At 51.8% G+C, this 24,792-nt stretch overlaps 2 protein-coding genes and 4 pseudogenes across 4 annotated transcripts in view; 2 read left to right on the top strand and 4 right to left on the bottom strand.

The window, feature by feature from the left end:
- Positions 1 to 2,906, bottom strand: part of ARHGAP39 (Rho GTPase activating protein 39) — a 109,937-nt gene extending 107,031 nt beyond the window's left edge. For 2 of the 3 annotated variants that reach the window (XM_036402734.1, XM_036402716.1), the window contains exon 1: positions 972 to 1,026. In XM_036402734.1, the coding sequence (XP_036258627.1) occupies positions 972 to 1,015 (44 nt within the window). In that variant the 5' untranslated portion in view covers positions 1,016 to 1,026. Of the gene's footprint in view, positions 1 to 971; positions 1,027 to 2,835 lie in introns of those variants that run through there. The other variant, XM_054514605.1, reaches the window with a different exon arrangement.
- An 8,965-nt stretch (positions 2,907 to 11,871) lies between these two features.
- LOC118701941 (feather beta keratin-like) lies at positions 11,872 to 13,195 on the bottom strand. The gene is made up of 3 exons (XM_036406927.2): positions 13,155 to 13,195; positions 12,426 to 12,571; positions 11,872 to 12,240 (listed from the first exon to the last, which is right to left on the bottom strand). Exons 1-3 carry the CDS (start codon positions 13,193 to 13,195, stop codon positions 11,882 to 11,884), a joined length of 546 nt encoding a protein of 181 aa, XP_036262820.2. The 3' UTR covers positions 11,872 to 11,881.
- Positions 13,196 to 15,285: 2,090 nt separating this feature from the next.
- On the bottom strand, positions 15,286 to 16,068 carry LOC118701988 (feather beta keratin-like; annotated as a pseudogene).
- A 1,642-nt stretch (positions 16,069 to 17,710) lies between these two features.
- On the top strand, positions 17,711 to 18,372 carry LOC118701796 (feather beta keratin-like; annotated as a pseudogene).
- A 2,919-nt stretch (positions 18,373 to 21,291) lies between these two features.
- LOC118701936 (feather keratin 2-like) lies at positions 21,292 to 21,929 on the bottom strand (annotated as a pseudogene).
- A 1,756-nt stretch (positions 21,930 to 23,685) lies between these two features.
- LOC118701993 (feather beta keratin-like) lies at positions 23,686 to 24,400 on the top strand (annotated as a pseudogene).
- The last annotated feature ends 392 nt before the right edge of the window (positions 24,401 to 24,792 follow it).

Genomic DNA, 24,792 nt, shown 5'->3' with positions numbered 1-24,792 from the left:
TTCCCAAAAATCAGCAGCAGCACCAAATCCCAGCTCCCCACACCTCCCAGCCCCGCTGGTTTTGGGATCCATGAACTTCCATTTGGGAAAAGCCATTCCATGGGGGAAGAAGCCCAACCAACCCCCGGATGGACACGGACGGAATCATCACATCCCAATTCCAACCCTGTCCGAGCCACCTGCTGCTGGCAGCTCCCTCCAAACATCCCAAATCCACCGTTTTTCTATGGAAAATGTGGGTTTTTGTTGGTTTTTTTGGTTTTTTTTCCCCTTAATCCCACCCAGCTGCGTGTGCCAGGTGAGGCTCCAGAGCCGAGGAGCAGCTGCGGATTTCTCCGTAGAGGTCACTCAAGGGGTTGATTAAAGTGGGAATAAATAAGAGGATAAATAAATGACTCGGTGAATAAGGAAATAAATGAACGACTGAACAAATAAACGAGGGGGAAAGAAAAATAAATAAATAAAGGGGGGGGGGAACAGATAAATGGGGGAGCAAACAGATGAGGAAATAAATATGGGAATAAATAAATAAGGAAATAAATGAATAAGGAAATAAATAAATAACTCCACTCCCATCCTGCAGTTTTTGCTGCCGGAGGGAAATGCAAGGATTGGGGGAAACGGCGCAGGGAAGAGAAGGGGGGGGAGGAAATAAAAATAAAATAAATAAATTAAAAAAAAAAAAAAATCCCGGACTGGCGGCTCCGTCGTCCTCGCGAAATCAAATAAATCCCAAACAACTCTGCCCCTCCACCTTTCCAAAACCAGCGGGTTTGGTCCTCCAGATCCCCGCCCCAAATTCCGGCGCTGCGCATCCCGCTGCAGCCTCCCCCCCCCCCCCCATCATCATCATCCCTCCCATCCTCTCCATCCCACCCGGCTCCATCCCTGCCCGCTCCCCTTTCCCGGCGCATCCCCGCATCCATCCACACCCACTCCCACCCTCCCTGCCCCCCTTCGCCCTGCCACACCTTCCACCTCCATGAAAACACCTCCCGCATCCCATGGGATCCATCCCGGGCGTCCTGCACCTTCCCCCGGCCCGATCCCGAGCGGAGCATCCGCGGGCAGCGGGATGGGGATGGATCCAGCCCCTTCCATCATCACCTTTCCCAGGGAGGAGGGTGGGATTTAACTCCCCCCCCACACACACCATCATCCTGCGGAGGGTGGGATCCAGCCCTTCCAAACCCCTTCCATGGGATCCGGCAGCTCCAAACGCTCCCGAAAAGGGGAGCAGGGTGGGATCCAGCACCTCCATAAGGAGCAGGATGGCATCCAGCCCTTCCAAACCTCCCCAAAAATGGGAGCAGGGTGGGATCCAGCACCTCCATAAGGAGCAGGATGGGATCCAGCCCTTCCAAACCTCCCCAAAAAGGGGAGCAGGGTGGGATCCAGCACCTCCATAAGGAGCAGGATGGGATCCAGCCCTTCCAAACCTCCCCAAAAATGGGAGCAGGGTGGGATCCAGCACCTCCATAAGGAGCAGGATGGGATCCAGCCCTTCCAAATCCCTCTCAGGAAGGGCAGGGTGGGATCCGGCCCCTCCATATGGATCAGGATGGGATCCAGCCCTTCCAAACCTCCCCAAAAAGGGAAGGAGGATGGGATTTTATCCCTCTGGAGGGAGCAGGGTGGGATCCAGCCCCTCTGTATGGATAAGGATGGGATCCAGACCTTCCAAACGCCCCCAAAAAGGGAAGCAGGGTGGGATTTAACCCCTCCATAGGGAGCAGGATGGGATCCAGCCCCTCCATGAAACCCCTCAAGGAGAACAGGGTGGGATCCAGCCCCTCCAAACCCCCCAAAAAGGGAAGCAGGACAGGATTTAACCCTTCCATAAGGAGCAGGATGGGATCCAGCACCTCCAAACCCCCCCAGAAATAGAAGCAGGGTGGGATCCAACCCCTCCATAAGGAGCAGGATGGGATCCAGCACCTCCAAACCCCCCCAGAAATGGAAGCAGGGTAGGATTTAACCCTTCCATAAGGAGCAGGATGGGATCCAGCACCTCCAAACCCCCCAAAAAGGGAAGCAGGGTGGGATTTAAGCCCTCCATAGGGAGCAGGATGGGATCCAGCCCCCAAAACCAGAAGCAGGGTGGGATCCAACCCCATCTCAGGAGGGGCAGGATGGGATCCAGCTCTTCCAAACCCCTCTCAGGAGCATCAGGGTGGGATCCAGCCCTTCCATAAAGCAGGGAACAGGGATCCAGCCCCGGCCACGAGGAGCAGGATAGGATCCAGCCCCTCCAGGTGGGATCCAGCCCCTCCAGGTGGGATCCAGCCCTTCCAAAGGGAGCAGGACGGGATCCAATTCCTCCCCCCCCCCCCATCCTTTCCCAATTCCCCCCGAAATCCAGGGTGCGGTTGAGCTCCATCCCCCCTTTCCCCTTTTTCCCCATCCCCTTCCCGCAGCCACGGGGATCCAGGTGGGCGCATCCAGCCCCCCCCTCCATGCACCAAAATCCGGGACGGGGGGTTTGGAATTCTCCAGCCCAACCCACACCTGGATGCAGCGCAGGTGGGGATGCCCCCACCCAGCACCCCAAAAATCCAAGCGGAGCCCCCAAAACGGAGCCAGAGGAGGACGGAACACCCAAAAAGAGGCTGAGAACCCCCAAAGTGCTGACGGGGGGGGCAAAGACCCCCCAAGGGCACCTCAAAGATGGGGGGGGCACCCCCATAAGGGCCATATGAAGAGGAGGGGAATGCAATAAGGGCTTCCTAAAGGGGTTTTGGGGGGGGGTTTGGACCATGCGGCGCAAACCACCCCCCCCTCCCCAAATCCCCCCCACCCCCCCCACCCTTTCCCCGCCGCGATGCCGCTTCTCACCTCTCCGCCATGATCCCCGGCGGCTCTACCGCTCGCCGCCGCCGGCTCCGGCCCCGGTTCGGGCTCCCATGGCCCCCCCCGTGACCGACCCCGAGCCCCCCCCCGGCCCCTCCTCGCTCCGCGCCCGCCGCGGCCGCTCCCGGCGCGCTCCGACCCCGCCGCGTCCCCGTCACCAGCGACAACGGCGGCGCGGCCAATGGGGGCAGAGCTGAGGGGCGGGGACACGCGCGGGGGGGGGCACGCCCTTTATTCAAATGAGGGGGCGGGGAGAAGCTGTCCCGTGGGGGATGATGGGAGGGGTAGGAGGATGGGGGTTTTGGGTGGGGTGCGCCTGCGCTCTGGGAAATACGGTAGCGCGGGGGAGGCGGGGCGTGGAGAGTAGTGCGCGTGCGCGCTGGGAATTACGGTAACCACGGAGATGAGGCGCGTACTGTGCGCATGCGCGCTTGGAATTACGATAGTTTTGCGGTGCGCACTAGGAAATACGGTAGCGATGTTCCGATGCACACTCGGAAATACGGTAGTTGTGTTCTGATGCGCACTGGGAAATACGGTATTTGTGTTGTGATGTGCATTGGGAAATAAGGTTTTTATGTTCCGATGCGCATTAGGAAATACGGTAGTTGTGTTCCGATGCGCACTCGGAATTACGGTAGTTGTGTTGGATGCGCATTAGGAAATACGGTAGTTGTGTCGTGTGAAAAATGCGTATTTTATGATTGGCTTTTCTCAAATATTAAAATGAATATTATATGTGTTGTGTTAGAAAGTTATGCTGTGTTACTTCTCTTAAGTAGTGTGTTAAATATAGCTTTGGGTTATAAAAAAATGTTAAAATAGACACTATGCTATGTAGGACACTTCTTTTAAAGAAAGGACTCTCAGCGAGATAGCAGCCACAGGACACCTGAATCTTTACGAGAAAGTGAATTTATCAGAAGAAACGAACTTCTTCCTGCATCGAAGGCGCTGTCAGGATTCAGAGGAAGAAGTTGACAATGACCAGAAAGAATCCTCTGTTTGAATGGAATTTATGCATCATGTATGAGCTGAATGAATATGCAACAGGCCATTGTTTTTAAGGGTTAATCCTCTGTTAACGAGTGTCCTTTTTCGGGCTTATTTTGCCCAGAAAAAGGTACCTGGACGTCCATAACTCTTTGTCTTTATTGTCTCATATTGTCCTAATTCAATTTGTCCAAATTATTATTACTCTAATTGTATTACTATTTTTATAACCATTTTATTACTATTAAACTTTTAAAATTTTAAAAAACAAGTGATTGGCGTTTTTCACAAGTTGTGATGCGCACTAGGAAATACGGTAGTTGTGTTGAATGCGCATTAGGAATTACGGTAGTTGCGTCGTGATGCGCACTCTGAATTACGGTAGCCCCGGCGCGCAAGCGCATTCGTGACTACTGAATTGTGCTGCTCGTTGGGAAGTACGGTAATTGTGCGCATGCGCGTTAGAAACATGGTATTTCTGGTATTATATGCTGTTGCAATTACGGTAGTTGTGGTGCGCATGCGCGCTGGGAGACACAGTAGCGTGCGTAACACACTCGGAAATACGGTAGTGATGGTGCGCATGCGCCTTTGAAAGTGGTAGTTATGCCGCGCATGCGCATTGGGAAACACGGTACCTCCGGTGTTATGGCGCTTGAGACGTGATGCGCATTTGTAATTACGGTAGCTGTGCTTGGATGAGCATTGGGAATTACGGCGGTTGTGGTGCGCATGCGTATCTGGAAGCGCGGCGGTTGTCGGTGCGCATCTGGAATTACGGTATCGCGGTGCGGCACTTCTGGACCTACGGCGGCTGAGATGCGCATGCGCATTTGTAAATACGGTACTTGAGTGAGCCTCATTTGGAACTGCGCTACTTTCTGTGCGCATGCGCTCTTGGACACACAGTAATACGATACACATTGGACATCAGGGTACTTAAGGTGCGCATGCGCATGTCGAGGTACGGTAATTTTGTGATGCGCAATCAGAATTGTTTTAGTTGTGATTGCACGTGCACATCTGGAATTACGGTAACCGTGCGATGATGCGCATTTAGGATACGTTCCTTTCAGTGCGCATGCGCACGGTGAAATTACGGTAGCGCGACGCGCATGTTAAAAAAATCCGGTATTTCTTTTGCACATGCGCATTTGAAATAGCGGCGGAAATGCGCATGCGCGCTGGAAATTACGGTACCGCCGCGATGCGCACTTGGAAAAGTTACGGTACCTGTGGTGCGCAAGGCACATTTGTAAATACGGTAATCCCGTATTTCCCGAAGTTTTGAGCGGGGGAAACACGCGTGGGAGCTCCCACGGGGGCTCTGTGCTTGTTTTGTGCGCATCTCCGCCAGGCTCACGCGTGGGGATCCGCCGGCAGCCCGGGGCCACCAGGGTCCCCCGGGATCTTCACCCCTCGGTGGCCACGGAGCCCCCCCCGGGGTCTGTGACGCTCCCCCCCCCGCCAGCCTCCGTGTCCCCAAAATATCCCGCTGTACCCTGTGGGACTTGTACCCCCCCGTGTCCCCACAACCCCTGTGCCCCCCAGTCCTCATCCACGTTCCCATTCCCTCCCGGGTGTTTTTGGGATGGGGATGGAGACCCCAAACTGGGAGGCTCCAACCCCTCCGGGGCCTCCCCAGCACTGCCCACTCTTCACCCTTGGGGTCCCCCCTGAAATTTGTTCACCCCAAATTTTTCCCTCCCTCCCTCACTGGGATGTCCATCAGCACACCCCAAAACCCCAAACACCCCGAGGACAAAGCCCAAAATATATTTTTGGGAGCATAAAGGACACCTGGCCAGGGTGACAACAGAGCTGAGGACACCACGAGACTTTTGGAGCAGCTTTCACCCTGTGGCCAAAACTCGGGGAAATTCAAATTTCTCAGGAGGGGACAAGTTGGGTCACGGTGAGAAACCAACCACAAAACCCTTTTATTCCCTTTCCAGCCCCAGCACAATCCCTGACTTGCAGTTTTTCCAGGAATTTGGCCGGCTGTCTCAGCAGTGCCCGGGGTGCTGCTCACATGTTCTCCTCTCCACGGCTGCGAGAGCTCCCGCACGTCCAGCCGTGGTTTTTTTTTGGGGGGGGAGCAGAAGGACCCAAAACCCACCAGGTTTTCTCCTTTGGGACATGCATGGAGGCTGGGAAAGGGTGAGTCAGTGAAATTTTGGGTTTTCTCCTCCTGTTCCTGTTGCTCTTTAGGTTTAGTTTTGGAAATATTTCGTTTCGGGCTGGTTGCTTTTATGGTTTTGGGTTTTTTTTTTTTTCAACCTGATTTTTACAGAATAAAAGAGCAGCTTTGTCCTTTTCTCTAAGCATCCCGATCCGAGAAAATCCATTCCATCACCAAATCATGGAATGCTTTGGGTTGGAAGGGGATTTCATCAAATTCCGCCCCCCTGCCATGGCCAGGGACACCTCCCACCACACCAGGCTGCTCCAAGCCCCGTCCAACCCGGCCTTGGACACTTTCAGAGGAAAACCAGGACATCTCTGAGGGGTGTGATGTGGCACTTGGTCGAGGTCCCTTCCGACCCAAAACCATTCCATGATTCCATTCCTGGACTCGGCCTCTCTTTGTTCTGCCTGGAGCTTTTCAGGGAGGCTCCGAGTGAATTTCTCTGACTTTTAAACCTCGATTAAAAATGAGATGCCAACAACTCGAGCCCGTGAATTCCCACTGTCTCCGTCACCATGGAAACATGAGACTGTTGTCTTTTAATATTTTTAAGTTATATAAAGTCTTGGAACAACTCTGAACCCCCCCCCAATGATTAAACAAGAGGAACAGTGGAAAAATTAAATCCACTTTTCTCCTCAAGGAAATGATGGGAATGGGTGATCTTGAGGGTCTCTCCCAACCTGAATCATTCCATGAATAAAATCCAATCCTATTTATTCCACTGCATCTCCACATCCCAATTCTTGGAGTGCTGATGTTTTTATCCCAAATTTTAACATGTTGCTCCCTCTCCATTCCCCCCAGCCTGTTGCAATTCCAACCTTAAGGAATGAAGGTGGAGAACAAGACTCCTCCAGGACTGGAGAGCATTTTTTTGGGATAATTTTTTTCCCCCATGTCGGTGAGTTTGCTTTCCTGGCTCTCCTGATGTTCACACAAGCCTGAATAGTTTGTAAATTCATAAAAAATGAATTCATTCATAAATATAAAAATATTACATAAAATATAAATTAAAAAATATTCATTCATAAAAATCTTAATTTCTGTTTGCTCGGCTTCTCCAAAAGCTGTCCATGTCCTTCCCTTTCCCTTGGGAAATTGGGAAATGTTGTTGTCCCACCTGGGAGCGGGAGCCACAGGAATTCACAAAGTCCTCCTGAGTAACCGCGGATTTTGGGAGTGGAAAATATAATTCCAGTCCTCGAGAAATTAATAATATTATATTAAAAAGATAATTTCAGCCTGCGCCTGAGTCCTCTCCTGGTTCTTGAGCAATCCTGCCAGGGAATAACAAAACCTGAGAGGGGAGGAAGGCTCGGAGCCTGTCCTGGTGTGCACAGGCCCAAGGAGGCCCAGGAAGAAACCCCAAAAATTCCCTTTAAAGTTTGACCCTGTTGAGGTGAACGGATTGGGCTCCTAAATCCTCATGGAATGGTTTGGGTTGGGAAGGACCCCTAAGATCCACCTGGTTCCATCCACCTGGTTCCATCCCTGGATTATCCCAATCCCTTTGTCCGGGCAGCTTTTCTCCAGAGAGGTGAATTCCATTTATTCCAAGGCCGTGGGGTTTGGTTTGGGCAGAGCCATCACTCCAGAGGCTTTTCCAGGCCGGAGGGACTTGGGCTCCCTTCCCAGGGTCAGGAGTAACGGGATGCTGGCAGTGGGATCCTGGAGGGAAGGGATGTGGCCGATGGATTTGCTTCCTTTGTTTCCCATGGGAAGTTTGATTTGGCTGAAATCTTTGGGCAAGGGCCTGGAGGGGCAGGACAAGGGGAATGGCTTGAACTGACAGAGGGGAATTTGGGATCTTGGGAATGAATTCCTCCCTGTGAGGGTGGTGAGGGGTTGGAATGGAATTCCCAGAGAAGCTGTGGCTGCCCCTGGATCCCTGGAAGTGTCCAAGGCCAGGTTGGACGGGGCTCGGAGCAGCCTGGGATGGCGGAGTGAGGTTGGAAGGAGATGATCTTGAGGGTCTTTTCCAACCCAAAGCATTCCATGATTCCATTTCAAATTGCAACAGCGGCGTTTCTCTGAGGGCTCCTGTTGAACTTGGTACCTTTATGAATTTAATTTAATTTAATTCTAATTCATGGGAATTTCAATTAGCAGAGGGAGGAGAATCTAAGTGACATGTCCTGTTGAGGAATAACGATGCCAAACTTCCTCTTAACCAAAATATTGCTGCTGTTCTTGCTGGAATTGTGGAATAATCAATGGAATTATTTTGGTTGGAATAATAATGGAATTATTTTGGTTGGAAAAGACCTCCAAGGTCACAAATTCCAGCTGTTAACAGCACAGAGCCGTCCTTTCAGCTGGAAAGGTCAGCACAGGTTTTTAGGTGATATTTAAGGCGAGCAAACAAACCAAAAGAGATTTGGTTGGAAACCCAGGGCAAGAATCCTTCTCCTGATCCTCCAGGATTCCAGGTGGCCCCGAAAGGATGGATCTGTCCTAATGTGGTGCTTTAAGGGATTACTGGGAGATCATTAAAATCACTCTGCAGCAACTTTGATGATCCCTTATGTTTTTAGGACGTCCTAAAGGCGTTTTTAGCTCTGTCCTAAAGTCTGGTGGAGCGGGGGCTCCTGTCTGGCTCCCGATGGATTGGGAATTTCCCTCCGTGCCTGGTGGATTTTGCACATGAAGAGTCTTGACGAGCTTCGTCAGCTCCAGAGCAGCTAACGAGCAACCAGGATGGCAGGCTTGGAGCAAGTCATGGAATCGTGGAATGATGGAATCATGGAATGATGGGATGATGGGATGGTTTGGGTTGGGAGGGATCTCAAGGATCATCCAGTCCCACCCCTCTGCCCAGGCAAAAATGTTGGAATTAAAGATCTCAAAGGTCCCTTCCCACCCAAACCCTTCCACAATTCCATGACCTCTGGATTGTCCCAAGCTTTCCATCAGGGTGGGGACGGGGACGGCAGGAGGTGACAGCACCCAAAATTGGTGGTCCAAGGACCCTGTGGATGGTGAACAGTGACAGGAATTGGTGCAGAACTGAGGGGTCTGCAGCATCCAGCAGATTTGCTTTCGGAAATTCCGGAATTTGTTCTTTTTATCATCATTTTGGGCAGAATTTTGCTGTTGGATCACTGTCCTTCCCCCTTTCTCACAATTTACATTTTTTGGGTTTTTTGACATTTCTCCCCACTTTTTGTAAAAATTTATTCTTTTCCTTTTCTCCCTCTATTTTTGTGGGCTTATTTCTCAATCTTAATGATTTCTTCAGGTGGAGTTTTCCAAGCAGGTGTTTTCTATTTTTTTGGCAGCCTTTCTCCCCCAGAAGGCCTTTGCCTGGTGCTTTGTTTTTGGCATTTATTCTGATTTATCCTGGTGGGGCTTTATGGATTTACTTAAACCAGGAGGTTTTTGGGGTTTTTTTTTACCTTTATGGGGTTATTTTTCCTTCCCCTTCTGCTTGCGGGGGTCTGTTGGTGGATTTATCAATTGCAGCTGATTTTGATTGTTAATTATTATTATTATTATTAAAAAGTGGAAAATCAGGGGTCTTGACTCTATAGGACATGGAAAAGGTGAACAACAGTTTCACCTCCACACCAAAGTGTCGTGAAATTAATTTTTCCGGTTGATTAAACTCTCACTGTCAAAGGCTCCAAAAAATCTGGATTAATATAAATTGCATTTTATTATATTTTGTCGATATAGGGTTTGATGGGAAGGTCCACTCTACTAATTAAATCATATCCTAAAAGTTTTGTGGTTGGGAAGGATCTCCAAGGTCGTCAACATGGATGAGAGATAAAAGGGAACATCAAATTACAATTAATTTAGAATTATTTATGTGGATAATGAAAAAGCTTAGTGGGATTTTATCAGGGGGTTATCGTTGCCTTATCACTGGTTTATTGTTCTTATCAATGAAGTGGTTCATTAGGATTGGCCACAATTAAAAGAGGGACTGAGCCATAGCTTCTAGATGGCAAAATTGGATATTTATATATTTATAAATATACAAGTATATTTATATTTATTGTAAGGAAATTTATGTTTATGTTTATGTTTATATTTATGTTTATGTTTATGTTTATGTTTATGTTTATGTTTATGTTTATTGCAAGGAATTGAAATCTTGGAATCAGCTTCCAAAGGGGCGTAAAATCGTGGAATTGTTGAGATTGGAAAAGCCCTCTGAGACTGAGTCCAGCTCTTCTTTCACCAGCAGTGCCAAAGCCACTCCCAACCATGTCCCCAAGTGCCATTCCCACATGGATGTTGGTGCCTCTCAGGGATGGGGAATTGCAGGAAGGAATTTTTCAATATTTGCTTTCCAAAGCAAATATTTCCAATTCCATGGGAAATTGTTTTTAAACCAACCCAGCCCGACCTTGAACACTTCCAGGGATGGAAGTGAGGCATGGGGATGGTTTTTGTGGCCATTCCTTGGCCTTGGCTTTGATGCAGGACACAGGAGATGCCTTGGACAATGAGGGAATTTTTCCCTGTGGAAAAGGGACCAGAGCCTGTTTGGTCAGTGCTTTACAGGTTATGGAATGGATATTGGAATATAACACATTTTTATAATTCCATTTTATAACTCCAAAAGCCCATTCGTTATTCACATAACTCGTTTTTTTACACTTTTACAGACTCCAATTGGTTGGTAATTTCTTGCCAATTAATTTACTGGTTAGTAATAGATTGTTATCCAGTATTGATTGGTCACTCAAACCCACAGTGTGTACGTGCAGGAAAAGTTGTTTGTGAGAGATAATTCTCATTTTTCTATCTAACAGTGTAAAAACAGTTTATACAGGTGTAAGTTGGTTTTTTTTCACCCAGGAATAGATTGTTTTGTTAACAAACTACTCACACCAGGATTGCTTCCACATGGGGAATTGCAAAGTCCTAGCTTGACAAGGCCAGCCACTGATTTTAGGACAGCAGGCTTGATTTTATGAGAGGTCTTTCTTTATAATTTTTCTGATAATTTTTTTTATAATTCTTTTTTTTTAATACTTTTTAAAATAATTTTTCTACCTTACTGCAACAAATGTAGACATTGAAGCCAGTGCTGAACCCATGGAAAGAAATAACACATTTTTCCCATTCTTTTCTCTCCTCTTCCTTTCCCCCTACCTCCAGAATTCCTTCGTGATTCTCCCCTTATGGATCGTGAGTGGTGTTAGGGAAGAAGGTTGGTCAAAAAGGAAGGAAAAATTACACCAGCAATTGTTTGGGCTGAAATATTTCCCTGAATACGTTTTGGCACCTTGGAGGGTCATCTCTGCTGGGATGAGTGGAAAAAGGGTGAACACCAAACCTGAGGCCTGCTGGAGCTGATGGAAAATTAAAACCTGGATTCAGGCTGTGAGAGGTTGGAACAGTCTTGGGAGAATAAAGAAAAAGGAGTCAACTGAGGCTATGATGCAGGAAAACTTTATTGAGGCAAAAAAACCCAAGTAAAAAGCAGGAGAAGTAAATAAAATGGAGCTGGTCTGAGGTGGAACAGGACAAACATCAGCACAGATCCTTTGATTGCAGCAGGTCTGGCCAGAGCATCAAGGATTTCCTGCCCCACAGTGGGGGAGGAAGCCGCCAGGCAGAGCTGCCCGAGGGTCTCTGGCTTGGGAGAAGGGGTTTGTCCAAGGGGAATGGACAGAGCTGAAGGGTCCATGCAGAGCAGGGAGCAGGAGAAGAGCAGGAGGCAGGTCGGCCATGTCTGGGGACAGTGTGGCCTGCAGCCTTGCTTGGTGCCCTGAGAGCAGGAGCTGGAAGTGCTGAGCCCCTTTGAGAATCTTGTCCCAGAGATCCATCCTCAATGCCTGAGATGAGTTCCAGGGAGTGGGTGGTTGGTGTCAGGGGTGGTGCTGAGGGCCCTTAGCAGATGTAGCCGCCCCTTCTGCCATAGCAGCCCAGGCCTCCCAGGCCATAGCCAAATCCACGGCCATAGCCAAGGCCGTAGCCAAATCCACCAAATCCACCAGAGATGGGCTGTCCCTGCACACTGAGCTCAGTGCCCACGGCAGCCGAGGAGGTGGATCCGACGGCGGTGCTCTGGGGGAAGGAGGTCATGATGGGTCCTGGCAGGGTGACCAGCACAGGGGAAGGCTGGATAACAACTCGGGAATCCTGGCATTGCAGGGCACAGGGCTCGTTGCAGCTGTTGGCCAGCGGGGTGGGTCCGCAGGGATTGCAGATGTTGTTGCAGGCCATGGCTGTGGTGTGGAAGGTGGCTGGAAGAGAGAGGGGGGTGAGGGAGGGCAGGGATGCAGGAGGGTGATGGAGTGTGGAGGCTGCTGTCGGGCTGTGGGAAGCCAACCCACGAGGGCTGCAGCGGCTGGGGCTGAGCGTGCTGGAAGAGAGGGGCCAAGGGGGCTGGAGCAGGAGGGTCAGGGGATTCAGGGAATTGAGACTCACCTGGTTGTCAGCCGGAGCAGGAGGAGAAGGCTTGAGGAGAAGTGTGTGAGGGAGAGAGGCTCTGGGCCGGCTTTTATGCTGATCCTGGAGGGGTGGGACAGCCTTGTCCCATGGCCTTGGGGTATTTTTGAGGCAGCAGGTCTTTCTTTACTGGTGAGTCATGAGGTGGGGAATGTTTTCCCTGCCACAATTGTGCAGTTTCATGTCCAGCTCTTGTTGCTCTGTCCATTTGACCTTGGCAGCAACATTATTAATTTGGTATTTGGGTGGATGTGATTGTTCAATGTATTTCAGTGAGGGCTTAATAAGCAACCAGAGCCCCGGAGATCTGCGATGTCATCAGTGAGGTCATTTTGTGGCACTGATGGGCTGTGGTTTGTGGGTGCCTTGTGAAGACTGGGACTCTGTTTTGTGCCACTGGATGTCCAGCAGTCATTGTGTTGCACCCAGGAATGCTGAGGGAGCTGCTGCAGAGCTCCTGGGGAGGTCACTCTGGAAGAGCTTGGCAAGCTCCAGGTGCCTGGGAGTTCTTTGTGATGGATAAGAGAGATCTCATGGCCTTGGTGACTTGAGTGGGATCGAGAGACGATCTGGAAAACAAGAGCACGGCCGGGCTGAGCTTGTTCCAATGTTTGGTTCCATTTGTATTTCTCAAATTTACATGACAGCATTCTCTGTCATTTAAAATGTATTCCTTGACCTGGTTTAGAAATCCAGTAAACAAACAACAAACCTGATCCCTTTTTGCCGGGGCTGTGACCTCGATTCTCTCATTCCGCATTCAAGCCACGAGGTTTAATAACTTTTGTTCTATAAATGTTAACATTATCTTCCTCTGAGCAAAACCCAATAATTATTAACGGACAGCCAGCATGGTCCTCTCCCCTCCCCTCTCATGGTTCCGACGTGTCTTTGTAAATTCTTTGATTCCATGTCCCTCTCTTGAGGCCATGTCCTCCTGACCTTGGTGGCAGCTTTTAATTCTTTTAATTGCAAATTACAGCCACCAAATCCTGCTGCTGATGGTTCATGTCTGGGCAGGCTGAAGACGTGACCAGGACTTTGGAAAGCTGGAGTGTCATCATTTAGGTCATCCTGTGGCCCTGGTGTGCTGTGGCCTGTGGGTGTGTTGTAAAGAGTTGTCCCCAGTCTTTCTCAGCTTTGTCAGGCTGGGCTGAGCTTTGCAGCTGTTCCAAGTATCTGGTGCTGCCCCTTCCATCACAGTCCCTCGTTCTTTGCATTTCCCCAGTCTGGCAAACTCTGACATTAAACCTTGACTTTCGTGTTGGCTGTGCTCTTCTATGTTGATTTTACAGTTTTGATATCCAGGGCATTTTAGGTCCCATATTAGGCTGAGGTGTGAGGACACTTCTCTGGTCAGTATTTGATGGTCAGAATGAGGATTTGGAGGTTTCACAGTGTTCTTGGAGGTGGGCATTGCATGATCCTCAGCAACCAGGCAAGTCTGGGTTGTGTCAGTGCCCAGAGTGGTGGCCTGAGAAGGCTCTGAAGGGCTGGCTCCAGAGGCTTGTGCTCAGTGTCCCAAAGTCCAGATGGCAGCAAATCCCCAGGATCCAGGAGTTGGTTCCTTTTGGCCAACACTGAAAACCTGAGTGGTCCTGGGTCTGCTGGAGCTCAGCAAGGACAGGTGCCAAGCCCTGATTCTTGGTGAGGAGAGTCACTCATCCTGGATGGGATAAAAAGTCTGAGTCTCAGCTGGAACAATTGTTTTCTTCTCCAAAAAAGCCTTTGTGGTTGTGGTGGGGGAGAAATGGAGCTGGAGGTGTCCCTGTACCATCGTGGGAGCAGGGACCTCAGGTGTCCAAGATCTTGAACAGTGACCAAGCAGGGAGAGGTGACTTTTGCTGTCTGTTTATCATTGGTGGGGTCACGTGTGAGGTGTTGTGGGCAGTCCTGGCCACCCCAGTGTGAAAATGAAGTCGATTTAGTGAATCAAGACCATTTCAGAGCCAGAAATGCTCTAAAGGAGGATCTTTTCTAGAGGAGAGGCTGAGAGAGCTGGGACTCCCAGCCATCAGTGTGTGCAAATCTCTGATGGCAGAGGATGAAGCTGAGGGAGCCCGGCTGTTCTCAGCAGTGCACACATGGAGGACAAGAGGGAAAGAGGACAAGTGAAAATATGGAATTCTGTGGGGAAAAAAGCAAGGATTTTTCAGTGTGAGGTTGGTCGCAGAGGGGAAGAGGAGGTGCAGATTGTGGGAAATCAAAACTTGTGGGAAATCAAAATATGTGGGAAATGAAAATGAACTGTCCATGGTGCTGGGAAACTGCTCTTGCTGGGCTTGCTTGAGCAGCAGGGAATGAAGCACTTGCACTCCAGAGTTCCTGCCCAAGTGGAAAATTCTGAGTCTTTATTCAGGGGGCTTGGGGGTCCTGCTGGGAACAGAGTTTGTGTGCTGGCAGAGAGAGACTTTGAGCAGGAGAGCATTAATGTTTCTTTGGTATAGCAGGTGTTTGGATGGCAAAATATTTTGGAAGGTTCTCCCCCTTCTCTGCTTCATGTGTGGGGCTTGTTTGGTACTGGTGGTGGTGGCTCTGTTAAATATTGTTGACACATTTCCTAGAGAAAACTCTTGTGCTCCTTTTCCATTTACCAAAGTCCTGCCCTGCCCTGGCACTGTGCAGGGTGAGGATGTGAGACCGCTGGGACTCAAAAAGGAAGAGGAGACATCACAGGCTTTGATGCAGAAAAACTTTATTGAGGCAAAAGAACAAACAGACAAGAAAATGAAATGGAAGGTATCCAGAGTGAGGTGCAAGCAAGGCAACAATCACCCAAGGTGCTTTGCCTGCAGGAGCTGTTGGCAGAGGCCAGAGCTGGTGGTGTCAGGGGTGGTGCTGAGGGCCCTTAGCAGATGTAGCCCCCCCTTCTGCCATAGCAGCCCAGGCCTCCCAGGCCGTAGCCAAATCCACGGCCATAGCCAAGGCCGTAGCCAAAGCCACCAAATCCGCCAGAGATGGGCTGTCCCTGCACACTGAGCTCAGTGCCCACGGCAGCCGAGGAGGTGGATCCGACGGCGGTGCTCTGGGGGAAGGAGGTCATGATGGGTCCTGGCAGGGTGACCTGCACAGGGGAAGGCTGGATAACAACTCGGGAATCCTGGCATTGCAGGGCACAGGGCTCGTTGCAGCTGTTGGCCAGCGGGGTGGGTCCGCAGGGATTGCAGAGGCTGTTGCAGGCCATGGCTGTGGTGTGGAGAGTGCCTGGAAGAGAAGGAGGTAATGCAGAGCAGGGGTGAGGGTTGCAAGGGGTAGTGATGGAGTATGGAGGCTGTTGTGAGGCTGTGGGGAGGCGTGAGGGCTGCTGAGGCTGGGGCTGAGTGTGCTGGAAGAGAGGGGCCAGGGGTGCAGGATCAGGAGGGTCAGGGGTTTGAAGCTCACCTGGTTCTTGGATGAAGCAGGAGCAGATGGAGTCAGGAGAATTGTGTGAGGGAGAGAGGCTCTGGGCCTGCTTTTATGCGGGTCCTGGAGGGGCGGGCCAGCCTTGTCCCATGGCCTTGGGGCATTTTTGAGGCAGCAGCTCTTGCCTTGCCCAGCCTGGTGAGTCCTGAGGTGGGGAGTGTTTTCCTTCCTGGAGTTGTGCAGTTTCATGTCCTTCCCTTGGGGCTGTGTCCATCTGACCTTGGCGGCTCCTCTGAACTGCCAGAATTAGAGACCAGTGTGTGGCTGTTGGTGGGGCGTGTCAGGGCACGTAGAAGGTTCAGAAAAAGCTGAGGAGAACTCGGGTGTCATCTGAGGTCATTCCATGGCATATTGGGAACATGTCCCATTTGCATTCTTGCCTCCTGCCTGAAAGAGCTCCCAGCTCTCTCTGCTTCTGCCTGGTTTAAGGACATCCCAGAACTCAACCTTCTGGGCCCTGCCATTCAGATGCTTCTCAGGCCACCACACTGGACACCTGGACTTGCCTGGCTTGTTGAGGACGGTGCAATACTCACTCCAAAAGCCCTGGACATTTTCCAAAGCCTCTTTCTGTCAATCAGACATTGCCCAGAGAAGTGATCTTGCTCCTCCACACTCATCCCAAGTAAAGATCCCAAAACCCCTGAATATCAAATCCTTGCATCACTGTAAAACTTCCAGACAAGAGGGAACAGCAAGGCACCCTCAGAGCATGACTGCTGGTAAAGGTGATGTCTCCAGTCAGGCTTTGACAGCTGGGGAAACTGTGTGGAGAGAGGGAAAGGGGTGGAAGGGGCAACACCAGGTACTTGGAAGAGCAGCAAAGCCCAGAGCAGTTTGTGAGGGCTGAGAGAGGCTGGGGGAACTTTCCACAACACAGCCACAGACCACGGCAAGCCAGTGCTGCAGGGCGGCCTCAGTTCTGCAAAGCTTTGGTCACCTCTTCATGCTGCACCCACAACACCAAAATTTCATCTCCAAAAGGCACACTTAAAGGCTGCCGCCAAGGTGAGATGGACACGGCCTCAAGAGAAGGACATGGAATCTGAGAATTCCACAAAGAAATGCCCAAATAATGGCAGAGAAGGAAAGAGGAGGTTGTTGACCATCCATTAGTAATAAATGGTTATTTGCTAAGAGGAACATAATTCCAAGACTCAGAGGATATAAATTGTGAAACCTTACGGCTTGAATGCGGAATAAACGAATTGGTGTCATGGACCAGCCTGGGAACAAAGGGATGGGCCCCATTTGTTGTTTATTTCTTAAATTTCTGTCAGAGGTCAAGAAATGCATTTTAAATGACAGATTAGGTTGTTGTTTAAATTTAGGAAATCCAAATGGACCATCACACTGTAACACATACAGCCTGAACAGCCTCACTTTTTCCAGATCCTCTCCCCTGACCCCACTCAAGACACAAGGCCAGGAGCTCTCTGTCCTCCATCAGGAAACTCTCTCAGGCACAAAATCTTCCAAGATTTTGCAGAGTGAACTCCTCAGGACAGAAGCAGCTGCCTCAGCATTCCTGGGTGCAACACAATGACTGCTGGACATCCAGTGGCACCGAACAGAGTCCCAGTTTTCCCAAGGCACCCACAAACCACAGCACATGAGTTACACCACAGAATGGCCTCACTGATGAGATTGCAAATCTCCAGGGCTGAGGTTGCTTATTCAATCTTCCTTGACAAATGAACAACCAAATAATCCCAACTACCAGCTCCTGAGAGACGGCTGCCTCCAAGGTCAGATGGACATGGCCTCAAGAGCAGGACATGGAATTGCACAATTGCATGAATGAAACCACTCCTCACATCATGACCTCATGCTAGGCTGGGCCAGGCAAGAGCTGCTGCCTCAAAAATGCCCCAAGGCCATGGGACAAGGCTGTCCCACCCCTCCAAGACCAGCATAAAAGCCGGCCCAGAGCCTCTCTCCCTCACACACTTCTCCTGACTCCTTCTCCTGCAGCTTCTTACAGGAACCAGGTGAGCCTCACTCCCCTGACCCTCCTGATCCTGCACCCCTGTCCCCTCTCTTCCAGCACACTCAGCCCCAGCGTCAGCAGCCCTCACGCCTCCCCACAGCCCCACAACAGCCTCCACACTCCATCACTACCCCTTGCAACCCTCACCCCTGCTCTGCATTACCTCCTTCTCTTCCAGGCACCCTCCACTGCACAGCCATGGCCTGCAACAACATCTGCAGTCCCTGCGGACCCACCCCACTGGCCAACAGCTGCAACGAGCCCTGTGCCCTGCAATGCCAGGATTCCCGAGTTGTTATCCAGCCTTCCCCTGTGCTGGTCACCCTGCCAGGACCCATCATGACCTCCTTCCCCCAGAGCACCGCCGTCGGATCCACCTCCTCGGCTGCCGTGGGCACTGAGCTCAGTGTGCAGGGACAGCCCATCTCTGGCGGATTTGGTGGCTTTGGCTACGGCCTTGGCTATGGCCGTGGATTTGGCTATGGCCTGGGAGGCCTGGGCTGCTATGGCAGAAGGGGCGGCTACATCTGCTAAGGGCCCTCAGCACCACCCCTGACACCAACCACCCTCTCCCTGGAACTCATCTCAGGCATTGAGGACGGATCTCTGGGACAAGGCTCTCAAGCAGACTCAGCTCTTCCAGCTCCTGCTCTCAAGGCACCAAGCAAGGCAGCAGCCAAGGGGGCTGCCCAGGCTGTCCCCAAACATGGCCCATCTGCCTCGTGCTCTTCTCCTGCTCCCTGCTCTGCATGGACCCTTCAGCTCTGTCCAACCCCCTCTGGACAAACCCCTTCTCCCAAGCCAGAGGCCATCGGGCACCTCCGCCATTGTGCTGCTCCCATGGCAGGGCAGGAAAGCCTCGATGCTCTGGCCAAACCTCACCAAAGGAAAGGGCCTTGGCTGATGCTGGCCCTCCTTGCACTTCAGACCAGCTCCCTTCCACTGGCTGCTCCTGAGTTTTCACTCTTCTACCTCAATAAAGGTTTCTTGCATCACTACCTCAGGTGACTCCTTCTTTCTTCTCCCAAGCTTCTTGCAGTCTCACTCAGCACTAAGCCAGGCGTGTAGAGGCCACTGGGGTTGGTTAAAAAATGCACCAAGATCACTCTTAGGTATTATTTCTGCAGTTCGACTACTCATGGCCGCATTTTGCACTTCCAGTGCGTTATCACATGAACCCTTCAGCTATTGAAACACAAACCTGGACACCCCAATGCAGGTCTATCCCTGCCCCTGGCACAAGGCCCTCGTGGGTGCTGTGGGCAATTTTTCTGGACTCCCCTTGCTCCTGCCGGTCATTGTCTTCCAGAGTGATCTCCAGCTCTGGCTGAGCTGGTCCATGTCTCCTTTTTTCCAGGTCCCAGAGCTGGGAAAACAAATCACAACTCCAGTCTCACCAGAGTGGAGCAGAGGAGCAGAATCTCCCCCCTCACCTGCCACCCACGCTCTGGGGATGAGCCCAGGACACAGAGGGGTTTCTGTTTGGTGCATTCACGTGGCAGGGCATGTCCAATACTTCATCCACCAGCACCGCAAGTGCTCCTCCTTGGGCTCAATCCCCTCATCCCCTAGCCTTTATCCTGCATGGTTGGGATTGCTCCAGTCCAGGTGCAGCAGATTCTGCCCCTGCTCTGCTCTGATGATTGTGGAGAACTCCGTGAATCTCTGGGTTACTGGGGACAAGGAAGACGAGACTCAGGCGAGGGATATCCAGAGCACGGCCTCGAGGATGATCCATGGCTGAAGGTTTTGATCAGCCATTGTCCATGACATTGGGGCATTTTCCAGGCCAGCTGCTCTTGCCTGGCACAGCCTGGTGAGTGACGAGGTTGGGAACGCTTTGCTTCCCACAGCTCTGCAATTCCGTGTCCTGCTCTCGAGGCCGTGCCCTTCTGACCGTGGCAGCAGCTTTGATGCGTTTGTATTCACCCCAAAATGGGTGGATGAGGGAAGAGGTGCCGGTATCCTGCACCTGGAGTTGTGCAAGTCCTTTGTTCCTGTGCCAGACAACATCCTTGTCTCTAAGCTGGAGAGATGTGGATGTTGGTTGGAGCATTTGGTGGCTAAGGAGTGGGTGGGATGGTGTCACTGAGAGAGTTGTGGTCAATGGCTCCACGTCCCTGTGTGGAGAGCGGGGATGAGTGGTGACCCAGAAAGACTCATGTTGGGATTGTTAAAATTCTGAATCACTGTCAGAAATCAGGGTGCTGGGATTTAGTGGGGTGATCAGCAAAAGCAGGGACCACTCCAAGCTGAGTGGTGGGGTTGGTTGTCTGGAGGGAAGGGATGGCATTCAGAGGGGCTGGAACAGGTTGGGAATGTGGGATATTGTCATTTTCATGAAGCTGAACAAGGCCAAGCGCAAGGTCCTGCATGTGATTTGGAGCAATTCCACAGACGGCTGTTGACTTGATGATGATTGGATTGAGAGCAGTCCAGAGGAGAAAGCCTTGGAGTGTTGGTGGTTGAAGAACTGGAGCTGCCCCACCACGTGAACGAGCTGACCAGAAACTCCCCATGTCCTGGGCTCCTGTCCATGGCATGGGCAGAAGGTGAAGGCAGGGGGGAATTCTGCCCCTCTCCCTGTTTTTAGTGGATTGGAAATTTGTGTTCAACTCTGGGACATGAAAATAAGGGAGACATGAAGCAGGTTGAGCGGATCTGTAAATGGGTCTGGAAGAGGATGAGGGTCTGGAGCAAACAATGTCCAGCCCAAATGAACACAGCACCCATGAGGGGCTTGTGCCAGAATCCAGGATAGACCTGCATTGGTGTGCCCAGACCTGGGATTAAGCAAGTGAAATTCTTCTCTGTGATGGCCACAAAGTGTGTCAGTGTGTCCCAGTGGGCAGTGGAACTGCAGAACCAATTCCAAGAGAGGAGTTGGTGCAATTTGCACCCTCAACAAATGGCGTGTAGTGACACGGATTTGTGCCAAGTGTTGTTGGCACACCTTTGCCAGAAGGAAGTTGAAGGAGACGTCTCATGTGTCAAGGCAAGAGAATTTTATTGAGGCAAAAGAACAGTGAGAGGTCAGGAGCAGCCGGTAGAAGGGAGCTGGTCTGCGGGACAAGTAGGGCGACCACCAGCCAAGGTCCTTTGATTGCAGTGGTTTGGCCAGAGCGGCAAGGCCTTCCTGCTCCAAAGAAGGAGCCGGATGGTGAAGGTTCACAATGGCCTCTGGGTTGGGAGAAGGGATGTGCAGAAGAGGGGACTGGATAGAGCTGAAAAGGAGTGGGAGAAGAGCTGGAGGCAGATGGGCCATGTTTGCAGGCAGCCCAGGCTGGCCACTTCGCTGCTGCCTTGCCTGGTGCCTTGAGAGCAGATGACGGCTTAAGCATGAAAGGAACTGGAATTGCTGAACCCATTTGAGAGCCTTGTGCAGAGTAGAATCCTCTATGCCTGAGATGAGTTCCAGGGAGTGGGTGATTCGTGTCGGGGGTGGTGCTGAGGGCCCTTAGCAGATGTAGCCATAGCCCCTTCTGCCATAGCAGCCCAGGCCTCCCAGCCCATAGCCAAGGCCAAAGCCACCAAATCCGCCAGAGATGGGCTGTCCCTGCACACTGAGCTCAGTGCCCACGGCAGCCGAGGAGGTGGATCCGACGGCGGTGCTCTGGGGGAAGGAGGTCATGATGGGTCCTGGCAGGGTGACCAGCACAGGGGAAGGCTGGATAACAACTCGGGAATCCTGGCATTGCAGGGCACAGGGCTCGTTGCAGCTGTTGGCCAGCGGGGTGGGTCCGCAGGGACTGCAGATGTTGTTGCAGGCCATGGCTGTGCGGTGGAGGGTGCCTGGAAGAGAAGGAGGTAATGCAGAGCAGGGGTGAGGGTTGCAAGGGGTAGTGATGGAGTGTGGAGGCTGTTGTGGGGCTGTGGGGAGGCGTGAGGGCTGCTGAGGCTGGGGCTGGGCGTGCTGGAAGAGAGGGGACAGGGGTGCAGGATCAGGCGGGTCAGGGGTTTGAAGCTCACCTGATTCCTGGAAGAAGCAGGAGCAGATGGAGTCAGGAGTAGTGTGTGAGGGAGAGAGGCTCTGGGCCGGCTTTTATGCTGGTCTTGGAGGGGCGGGCCAGCCTTGTCCCATGGCCTTGGGGCATTTTTGAGGCAGCAGCTCTCCCTTGCCCAGGCTGGTGAGTCCTGCGGTGGGGAGTGTTTTCCTTCCTGGAGTTGTGCAGTTTCATGTCCTTCCCTTGGGGCTGTGTCCATCTGACCTTGGCGGCTCCTCTGAACTGCCAGAATTAGAGACCAGTGTGTGGCTGTTGGTGGGGCGTGTCAGGGCACGTAGAAGGTTCAGCCAAAGCTGAGGAGAACTCGGGTGTCATCCGAGCTCATTCCATGGCATATTGGGAACATGTCCCATTTGCATTCTTGCCTCCTGCCTGAAAGAGCTCCCAGCTCTCTCAGCTTCTGCCTGGTTTAAGGACATCCCAGACCTCAACCTTCTGGGCCCTGCCATTCAGATCCTTCTCAGGCCACCACACTGGACACCTGGACTTGCCTGGGTTATTGAGGGCCGTGCAATACTCACTCCAAAAACCCTGGACAATTTCCAAAGCCTCTTTCTGTCAATCAGACATTGCCCAGAGAAGTGATCTTGCTCCTCTACACTCAGTCCAAGGAAAGATCCCAAAACCCCTGAATATCAAATCCTTGCATCACTGTAAAACTTCCAGACAAGAGGGGACAGCAAGGCACCCTCAGAGCATGACTGCTGGTAAAGGTGATGTCTCCAGTCAGGCTTTGACAGCTGGGGAAACTGCGTGGAGCGAGGGAATGGGGTGGAAGGGGCAACACCAGGTACTTGGAAGAGCAGCAAAGCCCAGAGCAGTTTGTGAGGGCTGAGAGAGGCTGGGGGAACTTTCCACAACACAGCCACAGACCACGGCAAGCCAGTGCTGCAGGGCGGCCTCAGTTCTGCAAAGCTTTGGTCACCTCTTCATGCTGCACCCACAACACCAAAATTTCATCTCCAAAAGGCACACTTAAAGGCTGTCGCCAAGGTGAGATGGACACGGCCTCAAGAGAAGGACGTGGAATCTGAGAATTCCACAAAGAAATGCCCAAATAATGGCAGAGAAGGAAAGAGGAGGTTGTTGACCATCCATTAGTAATAAATGGTTATTTGCTAAGAGGAACATAATTCCAAGACTCAGAGGATATAAATTGTGAAACCTTACGGCTTGAATGCGGAATAAACGAATCGACGTCACAGACCAGCCTGGAAATAAAGGGATGGGCCCCATTTGTTGTTTTTGAAATTTCTGACAGAGGTCAAAGAAAAATTTTTAAATGACAGATTAGGTTGTTGTTTAAATTAAGAAATTCCAAATGGACCATCACACTGTAACACCTAGAGCCTGAAAAGCCTCACGTTTCCCAGATCCTCTCCACTGATCCCACTCAAGACACAAGGCCAGGAGCTCTCTATCAACCATCAGGAAACGCTCACAGGCACTGGGACCTTCCAAGATTTTGCAGAGTGACCTCCCCAGGAGCTCATCCGAAGTTCCCTCAGCAATCCTGGGCGCAACAAAATGACTGATGGACATCCAGTGGCACTGAACAGAGTCATGGCCTTCACAAGGCACCAACAAACCACAGGACTTGAGTTACACCACAAAAAGAGCTCACTGATGAGATTGCAAATCTCCAGGGCTGAGGTTGCTTATTCAATCCTCCTTGACACTAGAAAAACCAAATCTTCCCAAATACCAGCTCCTGACAGAAAGCTGCCTCCAAAGTCAGATGGACATGGCCTCAAGAGCAGGACATGGAATTGCAGAACTGCATGAAGGAAAACATTCCCCAACTCACGACTCACAGGGCTGGGCCAGGCAAGAGCTGCCGCCTCAAAATGCCCCAAGGCCATGGGACAAGGCATTCCCACACCTCCAGGATCAGCATAAAAGCCAGCCCAGAGCCTCTCTCCCTCACACACTTCTCCTCAAGCCTTCTCCTGCAGCTTCTTCCAAGAACCAGGTGAGCTTCACTCCCGTGACCTTCCTGATCCTGCACCCCTGGCCCCTCTCTTCCAGCACACTCAGCCCCAGCCTCAGCAGCCCTCACGCCTCCCCACAGCCCCACAACAGCCTCCACACTCCATCCCTACCCCTTGCAACCCTCACCCCTGCTCTGCATTACCTCCTTCTCTTCCAGGCACCCTCCACACCACAGCCATGGCCTGCAACAACATCTGCAGTCCCTGCGGACCCACCCCACTGGCCAACAGCTGCAACGAGCCCTGTGCCCTGCAATGCCAGGATTCCCGAGTTGTTATCCAGCCTTCCCCTGTGCAGGTCACCCTGCCAGGACCCATCATGACCTCCTTCCCCCAGAGCACCGCCGTCGGATCCACCTCCTCGGCTGCCGTGGGCACTGAGCTCAGTGTGCAGGGACAGCCCATCTCTGGCGGATTTGGTGGCTTTGGCTACGGCCTTGGCTATGGCCGTGGATTTGGCTACGGCCTGGGAGGCCTGGGCTGCTATGGCAGAAGGGGCGGCTACATCTGCTAAGGGCCCTCAGCACCACCCCTGACACCAACCACCCACTCCCTGGAACTCATCTCAGGCATTGAGGACACATCTCTGGGACACGGCTCTCAAGCAGACTCAGCTCTTCCAGCTCCTGCTCTCAAGGCACCAAGCAAGGCAGCAGCCAAGGGGGCTGCCCAGGCTGTCCCCAAACATGGCCCATCTGCCTCGTGCTCTTCTCCTGCTCCCTGCTCTGCATGGACCCTTCAGCTCTGTCCAACCCCCTCTGGACAAACCCCTTCTCCCAAGCCAGAGGCCATCGGGCACCTCCGCCATTGTGCTGCTCCCATGGCAGGGCAGGAAAGCCTCGATGCTCTGGCCAAACCTCACCAAAGGAAAGGGCCTTGGCTGATGCTGGCCCTCCTTGCACTTCAGACCAGCTCCCTTCCACTGGCTGCTCCTGAGTTTTCACTCTTCTACCTCAATAAAGG

This window comes from Molothrus ater, chromosome 1 (genome assembly GCF_012460135.2).
Source record: "Molothrus ater isolate BHLD 08-10-18 breed brown headed cowbird chromosome 1, BPBGC_Mater_1.1, whole genome shotgun sequence".
In the NCBI taxonomy this organism is placed as follows: domain Eukaryota; kingdom Metazoa; phylum Chordata; class Aves; order Passeriformes; family Icteridae; genus Molothrus; species Molothrus ater.
The sequence above is the reverse complement of the archived record's forward strand: the minus strand, read 5'-3'. Positions and strand labels throughout refer to the sequence as shown.